The sequence below is a fragment of the Rattus norvegicus genome, chromosome 9 (genome assembly GCF_021556685.1).
Source record: "Rattus norvegicus strain SHRSP/BbbUtx chromosome 9, alternate assembly SHRSP_T2T, whole genome shotgun sequence".
In the NCBI taxonomy this organism is placed as follows: domain Eukaryota; kingdom Metazoa; phylum Chordata; class Mammalia; order Rodentia; family Muridae; genus Rattus; species Rattus norvegicus.
Window position 1 is genome coordinate 63,845,150 of NC_141542.1, and position 19,065 is coordinate 63,864,214.

At 41.6% G+C, this 19,065-nt stretch overlaps 1 protein-coding gene across 16 annotated transcripts in view; it reads right to left on the reverse strand.

Moving 5' to 3' along the window:
* The window catches only part of Hibch (3-hydroxyisobutyryl-CoA hydrolase), an 80,108-nt gene that overhangs the window by 40,139 nt on the left and 20,904 nt on the right, over nucleotides 1–19,065 (reverse strand). For all 16 annotated transcript variants that reach the window (XR_015628536.1, XR_015628535.1, XM_087565275.1 and 13 more), the window contains 4 exon segments: nucleotides 18,519–18,656; nucleotides 16,728–16,812; nucleotides 13,655–13,735; nucleotides 6,177–6,229 (listed from right to left, as the gene is read on the reverse strand). Coding sequence is in view for 14 of the 16 variants with exons in the window: in XM_087565277.1 (XP_087421403.1) it covers nucleotides 6,177–6,229; nucleotides 13,655–13,735; nucleotides 16,728–16,812; nucleotides 18,519–18,656 (357 nt within the window). In the remaining 2 variants the exon portion in view is untranslated.

Genomic DNA, 19,065 nt, shown 5'->3' on the forward strand with positions numbered 1-19,065 from the left:
GCCACAAGGAAAGAGAGAGGTTTTTCTGCCATGCTTTGGAAAGAGAGGAACACAGCAACCATGTGAGGTCTCAGGGGAGACTGTGGCCACTACTACAGGTAGGTGGCCAGGGATGTTTGACAGGCGCTAGGTGGGACTAGCACTAAGTTTAAGGCAGGTAGAAAGAGAGAGACAGAGATAATAAATTGGTAAGGGCACGCTTTCCCAGGCGGGAGATATCTGCACCCAGCAACTGTTCCAAGAAGGCAAGTTGTAAAGTAACAATCTGTGTGTGTGTCTTTCATCCAAGGACTCAGGGAAGTTTGGAAAGGGCTGGCAGTGCAGTCACCTCCCCAAGCTAAAGGCATCAGAGCAAAAGGTATGTCAGGTGGGGGCTGCTAGCACAGCAGAACCCAGACCAAAGTTTTAAACTACCAGCAACACACAGGACACAAACATTTGCCATAATCTCGGTAACAAAGCCTTCCTGACACAGGCTTAAAAACTTTAAATTTTCCATTTTGATCATAGAGTAACCCTTCCAAGTTCTAAGTTGGGGTCTAGCAACAATACAAAAACTAGACAAGGGAAAATGTGTACATATGGAAGCCTGTGGAGAGCTTTCGGGGCAGGAATTTGACACTGGGCCTGGACAAGGAAGTTAGCTCAGACAGGAATCTGATTTTAGGTTAGAACAAAGAAGTAGGCTTCAGGCAAGAATATGACTTTGAACTAGGACAGAGAGGTAGGCTCAGGTGTCTTGGTCATCCCGATAAGCCCCTAGAAACAGTGATCACAGGACTTTGCTTATTACCTTGCTTGTTCCTTAACCTAGAACTGACCTTATTATCTGCATGTAATGAAAATGGTATAAAAGAAGACTAGGGAAAAATAAACCTGCCTCAGCCTCAGAACTGGCTGGGGTCATGCTACATACAGTGCTGTCTAATTGTCTTTTTAGTCCGCTCTGGCTCCTGAGCTGGAGAACCTGCCGACTGACTGAGCTGGCTTAAATGTTTCTTCTCACGAATACCAGAAAAACAGTACTTTTACATGATGTAGTCAACTGTACGAAGAACCTCTTAGTAATACTGATTTTTATTTTATTGCCTAATAAAATATGAAATTATAAATCTGAAACACAAAGGAATTTAGCCATTTCCTCTTCAAAAGGCTATTACTCTTCATGGTGGGTAACATCAGAGTCATTTTTCATACTGGGGAAAAAATACTTCCTACAGCAGTGTGTGTATGTGTGTGTGTGTGTGTGTGTGTCTGTGTGTGTGTCTGTGTGTCTGTCTGTCTGTCTGTCTGTGTGCTTAGGAGGAGGAGAGATCATGCTCATGGCACCACCGTGTGGATTGCTCAAATTCTTAACAAACTGAAGTTATTAGAGGCATGCTATATTCTCAGAATTTTTTTCTAAATATTTCCTGTGAGATATTGCAGCAAAGCAAAATTTTGAAAGTTTAAAGAATTTGATCAAGAAATTCTTAGAAGTGTTCACTGAACTGACAGAAAATAAACAGAACTACAAAAAGTTTTATAAGCAGTTCTCAAAAAATAAATAAAGCTTAGAATTCATAAAGACTGACAATCAGAAGACGCTTTCAGAGCTGTTGTTATACTACACATCTCCTGGGGGTGCGAACAAAGGAAAACCTGAGGCATTGTATTTTATCCCAGCTGAGACCAGGGAGCAGGTCCCCATTGGCCTTCTGGAACATCTCTGAAAGAATGGCTGAGAAGTGATCTATAGGACTGAGAGCACTGAGAGCAAAGCAACAGCTGAAGGATTTGAGGGCAAGCCTTAGTGTCAGTTACAAAAGAGACTGGAACTTACAGAAGATGAAGAGGGGAAAAAGGAACAGGAAAAGAAAGGGACAATGTTTGAAAACCTCAAAAAAATTATGAAAGGCTTTGGAACAAAGGTTGAAAGTATCAAACTGAGTGGTGCCATCCCCATGCTGTATCATCACAGCACAGCGCATGGAGGTAGACAGCAAATAAGGAAAGAACCAAGAAAGCTGGGGCCCTCGGAGACAACTCAAGGACAGCCTACATGGCAGCAAAGAAACACCTGGAGATAAGCCCTGACTCCATTATTCCAACCTTAAGGCAGAAGGCAAAAGCTGAGGAGCATGGCATCTGTGGAGGGTCAGGTTGTCGTACAGCAGTCCTGCCTTCTGGCTTCAGCAGGAAGATCCCCTGACACATGCTAACAGGATCTACAGGATGATGAAGCTTGGTGTAGGCACTGATGCAGTTGAGCCTACTGTACGTGATACGGTGCTGCTGTCCTGGAATGTCCCGAATGGAAGTAGATCAAGTTCCACAGAAGACTCACATGTCCACCCTCGTTCATTCTGATAATGTGTTTTCCAGGATTTTTTGTTGGGTTTTGTACCATGAAAACTGAGAGGAAGATAAAATTTTCTTTTTTCTTGTGGTACTGTCATACTGCAGGCTTATTCAACAGGTTGGAAGACCATGTGCTGTAAGATGTGACATAACCTATGGTTAACTCTGCAATCGAAGACGCTGGATTCCTTAGTCACTCCACTGTTCTACAATACATCTTCATTTTTTAAAGGAAAAAAAAGTGTTAGGATGACTTGAGTTTCATCTCCTAGAATCCACTTTTTAAAACTGTAGATAATCCTGCACATACTAGCGTAAGAAGTAAGAACAAAGTTTCCTGAGGTCGGGAAACATAGAAAGGCTTGTACGGGGGTTGGGGATTTAGCTCAGTGGTAGAGCACTTGCCTAGGAAGCGCAAGGCCCTGGGTTCGGTCCCCAGCTCCAAAAAAAAAAAAAAAAAAAAAAAAAAGGAAGAACCAAAAGGCTTGTACGTGGAGATGTGGCACCAGGTCACATTCTGCTTTAAACTGAGATTAAATTAAAAAAAAAAAATCCACCACCACCAAAAACACTGATAATCAAAATCAAATCAAAGAATTGCTAACCATACTCTCTAAAGTCTTAATTGCCTCAAGTTATCCTCAGTTTTTGACTGACTTGGTAAAATTAAATAAATAAGAAGGCCACTGTCCTCTGAGATCTCATGTAAGTGACCAACAAAACACAATCTTAGCACTGAAACGATCTTAGGAAAACGCTGCTGTGACTAACAGCTGAGCTTCAGTGGCCAAATGTGTTCAACTGAGAAGACAGCCTGGGGTAATAAGACGTTTTCTTTGCTCCTTGTTCAGCCTCAGAATATGAGTTGCTGAAGCTGCCTATCAGGCCTCTCAGCCTCTCCTCACTCAGCACTGTCCCGCCACAGACTGGCAGCTTAACAGGGAATCTGATGCCCTCTTCTGGCTTCCACAGGCACTAGACCCACAGGTATACAAACAGACAAAAACACCTACACCTTTAAAAGTTCTAAACAGTGTAGCCATACATGGAACCCCAACAACATTCAAAAAGTGGAGACAAGAGATTGCAAGCATGCATACAATGTATGCATGTTTGTGGGCACAACCATGGACTCACGCATGCCATGGTCCACATGTGGATGTCAGAGGACAAGCTTAGGCATTGGTCTTCACCTTTTACCTTGTTTGAGACAGTCTCTTTGCTGTCTGCCATTGCAGATGCCAGGTTACCTGGCCTTCCTTGGAACTCCTGGAGCTTCTCATCCAACCCAGAGCACTAGGACTACAGATGTAAACTACCTTGATGGGTTTTGAACTCAGGTACACATGCTTGTACAGCAAGCACCTTTACCCAGTGAGCCACCTCCCCATCCCCACACTCAATTCATATTGCTCTCAGAATGGAAGTCAGCTCTGCTGTAATATATTTGAGTCACTAATCATCCTTTGTTAAAATTATTGGCCCTTTCCACTCTTTCATCTGCCTGCCCGCCCGCCCGCCCACCTGCCTATCTACTGATAGGTTTCCTTCCTGAGGCCCCATTTTCCTGTATGCTTTGGGCATCCCTACTACTTTTGTTCTCTGGTTTCTCCCAATTCTCTTCACATCACAGGGCAGTCCTTGACATCCCAGATAACTGTCACAAGTTGTTTTTCTGCCCCCTTCCTTTTATATATATAAAGCCCAGTCCAGTCCAGTAGTCACTACCTCAGTCTCCTGGGTGCTACCAGCAATAACAAGGCTTTTACGTTCCCAAGTCACTGCTGCCTTGACAAAGTAAAAGCAAACACGGTAAGATACTAATATCTGCCCTCAAGGATTAAGGAATGGACTGCCTTCTTAAAAAAATGTTTTGTTTTTTTAGATTTTGTGTGTGTGTGTGTGTGTTGCCTTCGTGTATGTATGTGTACTACATGTGTGCTTGATGCCTATGACAGTCAGAGGGGTCAGATTCCCTGGGACTGGAGTTATAGATGCCGATCCTATGGGCCACCATGCGGAGTTCTCAGCCATTATTTCAAAGAGTCATAAAAAGCAGTTTCTGAGAGATACCTTAGTGGGTAAAGACCCTGGCTACCAAAGTCTGAGGACCTGACCTCAGTGCCACGATCCACATGGTGGAAGGAGAGAACCACACCCCACACCCTGTCCTCTGGCCTCCCCTGCTCATCATGGTACCCTTGCTCCTCTCCCCAAACACAAATAGATGTTTATACAAGTGGCCTTCTCAAAACCTTCCCAGGGTCAGATCAACCTACTGCCTTTTCCACGAAGCCCCTTCTCTGCCCTGCAGCTCCATTCTGACCCTCCTTCAGCAAAGACTCAAATTGTTAACGTCAGCAGCAGACAGTCACTTGTTCTATGATTATTTTCTGTTTTCTCCAGTTTTATAGCAAGTTATTCAAAGCATATCTTAGTCTTCATAATAGCATAAACATCAAATAGCACATCTGTCAACTGGCAGGAACATCCTCCCCTTTTAAGGAACCACCAAACTGGGTCTGGAACCACCAAACTGGGTCTGGAACCACCAAACTGGGTCTGGAACCACCAAACTGGGTCTGGAACCACCAAACTGGGTCTGGAACCACCAAACTGGGTCTGGAGCCACCAAACTGGGTCTGGAACCACCAAACTGGGTCTGGAACCACCAAACTGGGTCTGGAACCACCAAACTGGGTCTGGAACCACCAAACTGGGTCTGGAGCCACCAAACTGGGTCTGGAACCACCAAACTGGGTCTGGAACCACCAAACTGGGTCTGGAACCACCAAACTGGGTCTGGTGGCTCATACCTGCAATCCCAACACTGGGAAGTTAAAAGCAAGTGAACTGAGAAACCAAGACACCTGAGGTGTAGAGCAAGACTCAAAAAAGGAAATGACACTCCAGCACCTCCTGAATGTGAGACGTTATAGAGCAGAAACGAGTCAGTAAGCCACCTCCAGGAAGCCCTGCTAATGTGTAAGATTAGAGCAGACGGTGGTGTATACCTGCAATTCCAGCCAGCATTTGGGAAGCAGAGACAGGAACAACTTGAGCTCAAGGTTGTCCTATGGCACATGACAAGTTCATGGCTGGCTTGAGCTACATATGTATCAAAGCCCTGTCTCAAAAAACAAGGGATAGGGATGAAGTTCAGTGGTAGAACGTTTACTTAGGGTGTATATGGTTCTGAGTTCAATGCCCAATACTCCAAAAGAGGGGAAAGTTTCCCAGGTAAACAGAACAGTGCAAGCAGAACTGAGGGAAGGGCTTAGTGAGCAAAGCCTTCACATGCAGGCATAACAATAGATAAGACTCCCCAAAACTCGTGGAAAGCCACACGTTTACAACCTAAGAGAAGACGGGAAAAAACCAGATCTCTGAAATTTGCACAGGAGAAAACAAGAAGCTTGGCTCATAGAAGGCAGAGGTGAAGGCTGACAAACAAGGCTGACCTCTGACTTCTACCCATGCACCATGGCACATACACGCCCATATACTTTCTTATATGTTACCCCCATACACCACACACACACACACACACACACACACACGTGTTTAAAACTAAAATAACTTTTTGTTGCTTAAAAAAAGTTTGTTAACTACAAAGATTAAAGTAGATTACAGCATAATTAAGAACATACAACATACAAAATACTTTTTGGGTTAAAGAGTGTAAAGTGCTCCAACACATTTCATATCCCAGATCTCCCAAACTCTGAGACTGAAATGAACTGTATTATATTACATTCACTGTCTCCTCTTTATGAAATAATCATTATTTTAATGCAACTCATTCATACAATGAAAATAACAAAAGGTCCACTTACCCCACCCATTGTGATTCCATCAATAAGGGCAACATACGGTTTCTGACAAGACGCTAGAAGAAAGAGAGCTTTGGTTAGAATATCTAAAACATCTCCTCTTTCCAAAAGTCCAAACACTATGTGTACTCTACTTTCCTTAGATAATGTAGAAATACCAAGTCTACTACATGGTTTGTAATGTAAATGATATTCAAACATCAAGTCATTATCATTTAACAACTCAGTATTGTGTGAGAAACAAACTTGAGTTTTGTAGTATTTGGCAACTAAGAAAAATAACTAGTATCTACCTTACAGACCACATACCCAGCTGTGCTTTAAAGAACATGTCGGCTTTCTATACAATGATAGCATCTGGAGACACACAGAGAAGAACAGGGTAGAACAAACAGAGAGTGGGAAGGGTCAGACCCAGACTCCAGTCTCACTTTACTATTAAGTGAAGAGGCAACCCAACAGGCACTGAGTGATAGACATGTGAGTTATATATGACACACACACATTAGATAAGAGTGTCATACATGTCATACATAAATGAGTCTTCATCTATAAGATAACATATGTCCTCAGATACCCCTGTTTGAAAAAATTCCATTCATCACATAATCATTTACTGTGTCTATTTCCTTTTATAGGATTTCTTCTCAGAGAGGTGGCAGAACATAAAAACATGAACTACAGGGTTTTTGTCACAGTTTATTAACAACACGGCCCGATGACTGTAGAGAAAATATCTTGTCTCTGTATGGATATGGCACCGTTAATAATAAAACTGATGGCCTACAGCTCAAGCAGGACATAGGATGTGGAACATCTGGGAGGCAGAAAGAATTCTGGGAGGGAGCCTGGCATAGGAGATTCGCCTGGCATTATGTCATGAGATGAACTTATGGTACCTGGGCACTGGTAACCAGCTACATAGCAGAATGTGGAGTATATGAGTTATTTTAAGTTATGATCTAATCAGAGAGGAGTCTAGCTATATCACCAAGGTATTTGTAACTATATTTTCAGTCAGTCTTATTTCTGGAGTACGGGGCTAGGAGAAAGAACCAGACCTAACTTCTACTAGTGAAGGTCAAGACAAGTCTGTATTTTGGCCCATGTGGAGATTCCCAAAGTATTCACAGACAAAGCACAGCTCAGACTGCATACTCAAGGTCTTATGTGAAGTTCTTTAGAAGCTACAGAAAAAAAATTATTGATTGTGGTAGAGATATAGACACACACCCCACATCAACTACTACAGACATGCATATTTCAAATATAAACCATTAGGCAATAACTAATGTAGAACATGAAGCCAGAGTCTGCCAAATTCCTTGTTGACTATAATATCACAAAGTATAGAATTTTTACCTTTTCGCTTTCTCTATTTATACCTTTCCTCTATATGTACTTTTAATATTTTACCAAATACTATCTTCATATTACCTAGATGTTTTCTATTTTCTTTTTATTTCATGAAAAAAAATGAGTACTTATTGACCACATGGAACAATTTCTATGAAAATTATAATTTATCAATGTTGGGGATTGATTCTAGTACTTTGAGCCATTCTTGAATCTCCGTGTCCAGTTGAAGTTCTTATCCTCAACTGGTTTTTGATTGATCAATAAATATGCCAGTGGCCAATCACTGGGCAAAGGGAGATGGTGCTGGACACTTAGAGTTGCAGAGGCTAGAACCAAAATGATAAAATGAGATCTCCCTCCCTGACTGGTGATGGGAGGAAGACAGGTCAGATTTAGAGCTGCAGAGAGAAGATCATCCAAAATGTAGGTAAGAAGGAATGCGGCCCCTGGAAGGGTTGTTCAAAAGCGTCTTAGGCTTAGGCAGCAAATATGGGGGCCACCCAGAAAAAACAAGGCAGCAAAGATAGATCATAGATAATTAGGGAGTTGAGTAATGAGTATCAGAGGGAAATCTATGATAGCCTGGTGGAGGAAGATTAACTGACATGTGTGTGGGTGTATGCGCATGTGCGTGTGTGCGTGCGCGCGCGCACGCGTGTGTGTGTGCGCGTGCGCGTGCGTGCGTGCGTGTGTGTGTGTGTGTGTGTGTGTGTGTGTTTGTGTCTTTTATTCAAAAATCCAAAGGGCTGCTGGGTAGGTGGCTGGAAGCACAACCTTCAAGAACATAAACTGGGGTAGCTAAATTCACACAACATATCCACATTTAAAATTCAGTTTCTTGGTTACATTTAGCCACATTTCAAAAGCTCAGCTGCTTTTAAGTGCACAGCACACATGCAGCTACACAACTTATTAGTCTCCTAAAAGCGATTAAGCACTTATGGTATTACACTATAAATTATAACTCCACAAAGATTCATGCAAAGACTACTATGAAAGCTGTCAGTTCTCCCTGAGTGTGTGGAACAAGTCACTGTCATTCCAGTCTGAGCTCGCACAGCTGCTAACTAGCTAGGCTTACTTGCTTTCTCATAGTCACTCATTCTTGTATATTCTCTCCTCTTCCAGACATCTATCTGTCTGTCTGTCTCGCTGCCTGCCTGCCTGCCTGCCTGCCTGTCTTCTTAATCCTACGGATTGAACTTGAGGCCTCTGGATTACATATTCCCAAGTTTCGACAGAAATTTTTTTATAACTAGGCAAAACAGCTCTTAAGTGAAAAGAGAAAATCCAAAACAAAAGATGTGTATAAAAATTCTTCTGGGAAATTTTGAAATGAAATTATATAACATATTCATGCCATATTTATTTCTAAATAAACCAACAATTGGTCACTAGAGTACAAAATACAAGGGCTCAACCATCTCTATCATCTCTATCAGTAAAAACTAGAAAGGCCTCTTATGTATAAATGGACACTAGATGTCATGGGAATACTGACAATAATAGACAGTACAGAAGTACACAAGTCAAGAACAATCCTGAAAACCACAATGGAGGCTGAACCACAACATTAGAAATGTATTGCTCCCCAGTGGAAGGGGAAGCCCTGGGTCCTGCTAAGACTGAACCCCCAGTGAACTAGTCTATGGGGGGAGGGCGGCAATGGTGGGAGGGTTGGGAGGGGAACACCCATAAGGAAGGGGAGGGGGGAGGGGGATGTTTGCCCGGAAACCGGGAAAGGGAATAACACTCGAAATGTATATAAGAAATACTCAAGTTAATAAAAAAAAAAAAAAAAAAAAAAAAAAAAAAAAAAAAAAAAAGAAATGTATTGCTCCAAACCACAGAAAGCCCACATATACATGGAAGTTGAACAATGCTCTATTCAGTGATAACTTGGTCAAGGAAGAAATTAAAGACCTTTTAGAATTTAATGAAAAAGAAGGCACAGCATTCCCAGACTTATGGGGCACAATGAAAGCAGTGCTAAGAGGAAAACTCACAGCTCTGAGTGCCTCTAAAAAGAAACAGGAGAGATACACTAGCAGCTTGACAGCACACCTAAAAGCTCTAGAAGAAAAAGAAGCAAATACATCCAAGAGGAGTAGAAGGCAGGAAATAATCAAATTCAGGGCTGAAATCAACCAAGTAGAAACAAAAAGAACTATACAAAGAATCAACAAAACCAGAAGTTGGTTCTTTGAGAAAATCAACAAGATAGAAAAACTCTTAGCCAGATGACACAGAGAGTGTAGCCAAATTAACAAAATCAGAAATGAAAAGGGAGACATAAGAACAGAAATTGAGAAAATTCAAAAAAATCATCAGATCCTACTACAAAAGCCTATATTCAACAAAACTGGAAAATCTGGATGAAATGGACAATTTTCTATACAGATACCAGGTATCAAAGTTAAATCAGAATCAGATAAACCATCTAAAAAGTCCCATTAACTCCTAAAGAAATAGAAGCAGTTATTAAAAGTCTACAAACCAAAAAGAGCCCAGGACCAGATGGGTTCAGTGCAGAATTCGATCAAACCTTCATAGAAGGCCTCATACCAATACTCTCTAAACTATTCCACAAAATAGACACAGAACGAGCACTACCCAATTCTTTCTATGAAGCCACAATTACGCTTATACCTACACCACACAAACACTCAACAAAGAAAGAGAACTTCAGACCAATTTCCGTTATGAATATCGACACAAAAATACTCAAAAAAATTCTGGCAAAACGAATCCAAGAGCACATCAAAACAATCATCCACCATGATCAAGTAGGCTTCATCCCAGGCATGCAGGGATGGTTTAATATACGGAAAACCATCAACGTGATCCATTATATAAACAAACTGAAAGAACAGAACCACATGATCATTTCATTAGATGCTGAGAAAGCATTTGACAAAATTCAACACCCTTTCATCATAAAAGTCCTGGAAAGAATAGGAATTCAAGGCCCATACCTAAACATAATAAAAGTCATTTACAGCAAACCAGTCGCTCACATTAAACTAAATGGAGAGAAACTTGAATAAAGTCCACTAAAATCAGGGACTAGACAAGGCTGCCCACTCTCTCCCTTCTTATTCAATATAGTTCTTGAAGTTCTAGCCAGAGCATTCAGACAACAAAAGGAGATCAAGGGGATACAGATTGGAAAAGAAGTCAAAATATCACTACTTGCAGATGATATGATAGTATATTTAAGTGATCCCAAAAGTTCCACCAGAGAACTACTAAAGCTGATAAACAACTTCAGCACAGTGGCTGGGTATAAAATTAACTCAAATAAATCAGTCGCCTTCCTCTACTCAAAAGAGAAACAAGCCGAGAAAGAAATTAGGGAAACAACACCCTTCATAATAGTCCCAAATAATATAAAGTACCTCGGTGTGACTTTAACCAAGCAAGTAAAAGATCTGTACAATAAGAATTTCAAGACTCTGAAGAAAGAAATTGAAGAAGACCTCAGAAGATGGAAAGATCTCCCATGCTCATGGATTGGCAGGATTAATATAGTAAAAATGGCCATTTTACCAAAAGCGATCTACAGATTCAATGCAATCCCCATCAAAATACCAATCCAATTCTTCAAAGAGTTAGACAGAACAATTTCCAAATTCATCTGGAATAACAAAAAACCCAGGATAGTTAAAACTATCCTCAACAATAAAAGGACTTCAGGGGGAATCACTATCCCTGAACTCAAGCAGTATTGCAGAGCAATAGTGATAAAAACTGCAAGGTATTGGTACAGAAGCAGACAGATAGACCAATAGAATAGAATTGAAGACCCAGAAATGAACCCACACACCTATGGGCACTTGATTTTTGACAAAGGACCCAAAACCTTCCAATAGAAAAAAGATAGCATTTTCAGCAAATGGTGCTGGTTCAACTGGAGGTCAACATGTAGAAGAATGCAGATCGATCCATGCTTATCACCCTGTACAAAGCTTAAGTCCAAGTGGATCAAGGACCTCCACATCAAACCAGATACAATCAAACTAATAGAAGAAAAAGTGGGGAAGAATCTCCAACACATGGGCACTGGAGAAAATTTTCCTGAACAAAACACCAATGGCCTATGCTCTAAGATCAAGAATCAACAAATGGGATCTCATAAAACTGCAAAGCTTCTGTATGGCAAAGGACACTGTGGTTAGGACAAAACGGCAACCAACAGATTGGGAGAAGATCTTTACCAATCCTACAACAGATAGAGGGCTTATATCCAAAATATACAAAGAACTCAAGACAAATAACCCTATTGAAAAATGGGGTTCAGAGCTAAACAAAGAATTCACAGCTGAGGAATGCCGAATGGCTGAGAAACACCTAAAGAAATGTTCAACATCTTTAGTCATAAGGGAAATGCAAATCAAAACAACCCTGAGATTTCACCTCACACCAGTGAGAATGGCTAAGATCAAAAACGCAGGTGACAGCAGATGCTGGCGAGGATGTGGAGAAAGAGGAACACTCCTCCATTGTTGGTGGGATTGCAGACTGGTAAAACCATTCTGGAAATCAGTCTGGAGGTTCCTCAGAAAATTAGACATTGAACTGCCTGAGGATCCAGCTATACCTCTCTTGGGCATATACCCAAAAGATGCCTCAACATATAAAAGAGACACGTGCTCCACTATGTTCATTGCAGCCTTATTTATAATAGCCAGAAACTGGAAAGAACCCAGATGCCCTTCAACAGAGGAATGGATTCAGAAAATGTGGTACATCTACACAATGGAATATTACTCAGCTATCAAAAACAACGACTTTATGAAATTCGTAGGCAAATGGTTGGAACTGGAAAATATCATCCTGAGTGAGCTAACCCAATCACAGAAAGACATACATGGTATGCACTCATTGATAAGTGGCTATTAGCCCAAATGCTTGAATTACCCTAGATCCCTAGAACAAACGAAACTCAAGACGGATGATCAAAATGTGAATGCTTCACTCCTTCTTTAAATGAGGAAAAAGAATACCCCTGGCAGGGAAGGGGAGGCAAAGATGAAAACAGAGACTGAAGGAACACCCATTCAGAGCCTGCCCCACATGTGGCCCAAACATATACAGCCACCCAATTAGACAAGATGGATGAAGCAAAGAAGTGCAGACCGACAGGAGCCGGATGAAGATCGCTCCTGAGAGACACAGCCAGAATACAGCAAATACAGAGGCGAATGCCAGCAGCAAACCACTGAACTGAGAATAGGACCCCCGTTGAAGGAATCAGAGAAAGAACTGGAAGAGCTTGAAGGGGCTCGAGACCCCATATGTACAACAATGCCAAGCAACCAGAGCTTCCAGGGACTAAGCCACTACCTAAAGACTATACATGGACTGACCCTGGACTCTGACCTCATAGGTAGCAATGAATATCCTTGTAAGAGCACCAGTGGAAGGGGAAGCCCTGGGTCCTGCTAAGACTGAACCCCCAGTGAACTAGACTGTGGGGGGGAGGGCGGCAATGGGGGGAGGGTTGGGAGGGGAACACCCATAAGGAAGGGGAGTGGGGAGGGGATTGTTTGCCCGGATACCGGGAAGGGGAATAACACTCGAAATGTATATAAGAAATACTCAAGTTAAAAAAAAAAAAAAACAGAATAATGAAAAAAATGTATTGTTCCTATAACATTATACAAAATCAGAATAGCTACTATGTCTAGACTTATGCATACAAATGTTGTATTAATTTAACTCTTCAAAACATGTTTGGCTAAACTAAATGTCACTTCACTTACATAGAAACCTAGAACTCTGACTGTAAAGAAATTTCCACTCCAGAGTTCCCGGAAAAATAGAAAATGATACTTTATATTCATTTAGAAACCTGGGACCTTAGTTTTTAGTCTTCTAAAAAACCTAACTAAATGATCAGGAATACATATATTCACATTGATTTTAAACAATTAGAATTTAGACTAGTTTATGTAGTAAAATATAATTATTCTATAACAAGGAGAATAATTTTATCAGTATGATCATCATGTAACAATGAATGTTTCCATAGAGTGCCTATTGGTTGCATTTTAACAAACTACAGTGTCATCCCATCTCTGGATTCCAAGTTCAAAGCTCAGAGCAGATCGCACACATACCAATGGCATTGTTCAGGATATATTCTTCTCTGAATAAATCTTGACTCAAAGTCTGCCCTGCTTTTTTAGCTTCTGAGAGTGCTAAGGAAGGAAGGAAAAAGAAGAAAATCAAGACAAGAACAATTACAAATCAAAGATAGCTTACAGTCAATACAGTCTCAGATGTTAAAAACCGTGTAATCATTAAGTGCTGAAAGGAGGGGGACTTTCAGATGGCTTAAATGTTTGAAGTTACCCATATTGGTGACACATTTCTCTTTGGTGGAGACCCATGATCCATCATCAAACTTTCAAAGAAAAAGTTTTCTTTTACTTAGTGTAAATACATACGCGTGCGCGCGCGCGCGCGCGCACACACACACACACACACACACACACACACACACACACACACACACACATCTGATTTTTCACCCACAGTTCCTAGCTCAAGTCCTTCTTTAAAGTAGGTCACAAACACTAGAACCTCTCTACTCAAAGGAGGTCACAGTCTCTGTTCTTTCCCTTCCACTACTTAGAACTGGCCATAGAGACATTCTGACCTGGATCACAACACCCTCATTTGAAGAGTCCTGTTTCAGATCTCAGAGGAAAAAAATGAGCAAAGAAAGCGCAGTCCCATTTGATTTACTTGCATTAGCTTGGACCAATTGCATATCCCTCTGAGTTTAACTCATGCTTACATAATGAAGTCTTCAGAAAATCCAAAGGCTCCAGAACAATTAGAGATAATTTGTTAAGAGAATCTATCCTGAACGATGTCATTGGTTTACGTCTGTGCTTCACTCTGAGCTCTGAAGTCTGAGATTCAATAGACCACCATGAGGAGCTTCCACACAGCCGAAAGAGGACGGAAGCTCCACAGCCACTCCCTGTGCCTTACCCTATCCCCGCATCATTTAAAAGAGGACAGTACATGGAAGTGTCACTCCAAATTCTGGGACCACTGTAGCATACTAATGCACCAAAACCCAGCTGCCCAAGTTTCTTGGAGGGGATGGCATCATACGGTGCACTGAGAGTGTCCTCTAGGTGACCTCTAACACCTAGTGTATACAGTTGCCACATGGTACTGGGGGAGAATAAGGAGAAAAAAAGCTTGTACCTGTTTGGCACAAATATTTCCGATCTACAGTGAATTGAATCCATAAGGCAGAATGTCAGACACCAAGAGCCAACTACACTCTCCTAAGAAACTATTGTGACACAAATGAAGGATACTTTCCTGGTGGGGGGAGGGGGGGACACCCTATCTGTTGTTCTTTGCTGAGCTAGAGGTTTACCCACTAACTCTAAGAATCTAACTTTACCCCCAAACTTTCTCAGAGTCCCTTCTACTTTTATTTTAAGCTAATTTTATATAAATCAACTAGTTATATATAAATTAAAATTAAATTGTATTCACCTTTAAAGTATCTACTTATTGTAGAATTTTCCAGAATTACATTGTTTTGCACATACATGCTAGAATAATTCTGGAATTTCTACTGTATTTCTAAAAGACTATACAGTTAGTCCTGGGTGGTGTTTATATTAGCAATGTCTCCCATAGGCTCAGTTACCTGAACCCTAGGCCATGGCTTGTGGTGCTGTTTGGGGAAGGTCTGGGAGTTACAATCTTGCTGAAGAAACTATGTCACTGGGGCAAGCATTGAGGGTTCATAGCCTCACCCCACTTAAAGATGAAGACAAGCCCAGGTCTCTGTGCCCTGCTCTGGCTACCTACTAAGTATCATTCCTTCCCTGTCTCCGACTCTCCCCTGGGACCAGAGGCTAAAACAAGCCTTTCCTCCTGTAAGTTGTTTTGGTAACAGGGTTTCATCACAGAACAGTGACTCAAACTAGAACAACTCATTTTCAAAAGCTGCTCACAACTCAAAGCAGCTAACCTCACAGTTGTACATGTGTACACACACACATACAGACACATCACAAACACACTACACACAGGTACAAAGCACACAGGCATACGGGTACACACGTTAGCAAAGGCATATAGTCATAGGCACACATGTGCCACACACACAGGTACATAGTCATACATTCAAACAAAGTCTCAGACACACAGTCTCTCTCTCTCTCTCTCTCTCTCTCTCTCTCTCTCTCTCTCTCACACACACACACATACACACACACACACACATTTTATATCACTTGTATATGCAGTCACAAGTATTCCAGCATACACACAGTCACACACATGCACACACAGCACGCATGCATAACCCATACACACCCATAGGATTCATGTTGTGGACAAAAACACAATTTAGTTAACACATCGCTTTAAGCAATTAAGTTTTCCATTATGAAGCAATTTTAACTGTCAGTTACTTTAAACTGAGTGAGTGTGTGAATCTGATCCTGAATCTATGTTTTCCTTCCTACTCATAACGCAATGGTTTACATAAACTTGTAAATTTGGTGAACAAAGGTTGTCTTTTAATAATTAAACAAAATTAAATAATTAAAAAATATGTAAAATTAGAACACCAGGGAAAATCCCCAAACCATATCAATCCCATAAGAAGCAACATACTGCCAAAATGCCTTCCAGCAGGGACAACCAGAGTGATAGCAATGAGTTCATAACTCTTATCACGAGAACAAATAAGTATTATCTTACATACATGAGCTGAATTGAGCAATAATAAAAAAGCAAATTTTTATTTATGTGTGTTTAATCACATAGTATTGCACAATAGACTCTAAGTAACTGCATTCACAGCAGGTAGCTGCTCTGAATTGAGAGGTAGGGAAGTAATGGGGTCAGCACACAGCAGGTTTGGAAAACAGTAAGTCCTTCACATGGCGATGTTGTTGGTAATATTAGGGGCAGGACACATGCCACAAGAGGAGAACAAAAGATCTAAATCAGCACTGGACATGTGTAGTAAAATAAAATCTCCATTCGAATGATAACAAATTTTCCATATTTTAACCTTTAACTTTTAAAGAACTATTAACATACACCAAACAACTCTAAAAAGCAAACCAAATAAAAATTATCTCAAGCATTTCCATACTTATTAGTTGTAGTGAGGGAACAGTTTACAAGGGGCAGGCGCTCTACCTTTGATGTCCCCTCCAGCACAGAAGGCCTTTCCTCCAGCTCCCTTTATGATGATCAGGAATGTATCTGGGTCTCGTTCCCACTTCTACATAAAAGATGATAATGGCTTTTGAGAGCATAGTACATACAAGCTCATTTCTAAAATACATTCATATACATCTGTGTGCACATCTGTGGCCCTCAGAAACACATGCAGAGGAATGGGTCCCACCAATTTCATTTCATTTCATCTTCTAAGTACTGGAATAGTGCAGGAGTATCGGTCAGAGCTTTAAGAGAAGGTAAACAAATCCATGCCTAATGTATTTTAGGCCCTGGGTCATATGCGTTTATGAGTCTAGGAAACAAATCAACCCCAAGAATGCTGGTGTGTTTTGCAGCAATAACCTTTCTCCCATGCGAGAAAAGACTCTGTTATACCAAAAAAAGTTACTACATGGGTAAGTTCTTACAAAGTTTTTTTAAACTTGAGGGTGCTGAGAGTTTCACTGAGTCTAGTAGTACAATCAGCGCGATGAAGAATGTGGGGTGCAGACCAGCGTCAGAGAGACAGATCATCATTCTCATTTTCTCCCAGCGGAGGAGTGTTAGGATACAGAGATTATCATGCCCAGCCTACAGAGTTAACATGCAGAAACCCAAGTTTCTTTTTTTTTTTTTTTTTTTTGGTTCTTTTTTTTTTTCCGGAGCTGGGGACCGAACCCAGGGCCTTGCGCTTCCTAGGTAAGTGCTCTACCACTGAGCTAAATCCCCAGCCCCGAAACCCAAGTTTCTAATACATGTCTGACTTTCAACCCTATACTTTCTAACGTCCCAAGCAACTTACTTTAAAAACCTACCTAAGGATCTGAGGATGGCTAAGAAATAGAAAGACTGAGAGGCTGGGATGTGATTCAGTATAAGACTTGACTAGCAAGCACTGGGAGAGGACAGGAATAAGGGGTGTCAGGCAGCAGAGGAAGGAGGAGCTGGCCAAGCAGTTTAAAACAGCTGAATCCCGGGGCATGGAGGTGCACACTCTAGTGCTAGCAAGGAGGAGGCACAGGCAGGAAGATTTTAAGTTTGAGTCCAGCCTGGGCTGCCTAGCTAGACTCTGTCTTTAAAACAGAAAGACGAAGTTGTCTTCAGTCCAGAAGGCTGCCATGAAGAGGCAGATCAGACTGGTATGTAGGTCTGAACCCAGGACTAATGGCTAACTGAGCTGCCCATTTGACTTATGAATGGGACCTGGCTGCCAGGTTCTCACAGCATCCTTCAGCCCTGTTATAGGCTGTGGCTGGCACTCTGCCCCCTAACCTACACGTCTCTAGGCTAGGCACTGGACTGCCCTTCCTCCAGCTGCCCTTTCCTATATAATGCAGCCAATTTGGTTACTCTGCCCATTTTTGTCTCCCCTTTATTCTGCTAGTCTCCTGAACTCTCAAATATCCTGCCTCTGGCTCTGCTGTCCCACTTACCTACAGTAAACCTTCCTGTCCACCACACCTAGGGGCAGTCATGTCCTCCCTTTTTCTTTTCTTTTTTTTTCCATTCAGTACTCTGATCTCTAGGAACTGTCCGCATCACTGTTTTGAAGGTCAGTTAGATGAAGAAGTAGCAGAACACGAAAAAGAAACATGAAACATAAGAGCTATGTGAAGGAAAAGGTATCTCCCAAGACAGTGGGCGGGACAGGTTCCACCGAGAAGCGTCACTGGTGCTGATGCGGCAGAGCCCTCCAGTGAAATACCAGGGCGGCTCTCCTACAATGACCTCAGAAGGCTTGAATGATGCTCTCAGACTATCACGGACCTTTAGCTGCGGATAGATCTGCCGGATCATATTCAGACTCAGAGCGTTGAGTAACTTGGGTCTGTTGAGCGTTATGACCCCTGCACAGCCTCTCCTCTCCAGCAGCACTTCTGCAGTCTCTGTGTGCTTGGACATTCTCTAAGTGAACAAGAAAGAACTTCATTAATGTTCATCCACACCCACAGCAAAGTACACACCAAGCGGTAACGAGAGGAATGGCTGCCTACAGACGCCTAAAAAGGTTTCTCAGATTAAAGCACGCGCACCGCCTAAATTTTTAACATTTTATTTCTAAGTGGATTGAATCAACTAATCTACAATATAGTCTCTTCCTAGAGCTCGCTGGACTATGACATGAGCGTAAATCTTGTAGTTTGTTACAAATTTCAAGTTCTGCATTACGTGCTTAGAGAATGGAGAGAGCAGATAGTCTTACTGTATAGTAGCTACTGACAACTTGAATAAAAGAGCTTTGAAGGAGGGGAGTGAGAGTTCTAGTTAGGACAATGGCAAGTACTAACGATAACTTAAGTGTCTGGAAATACTA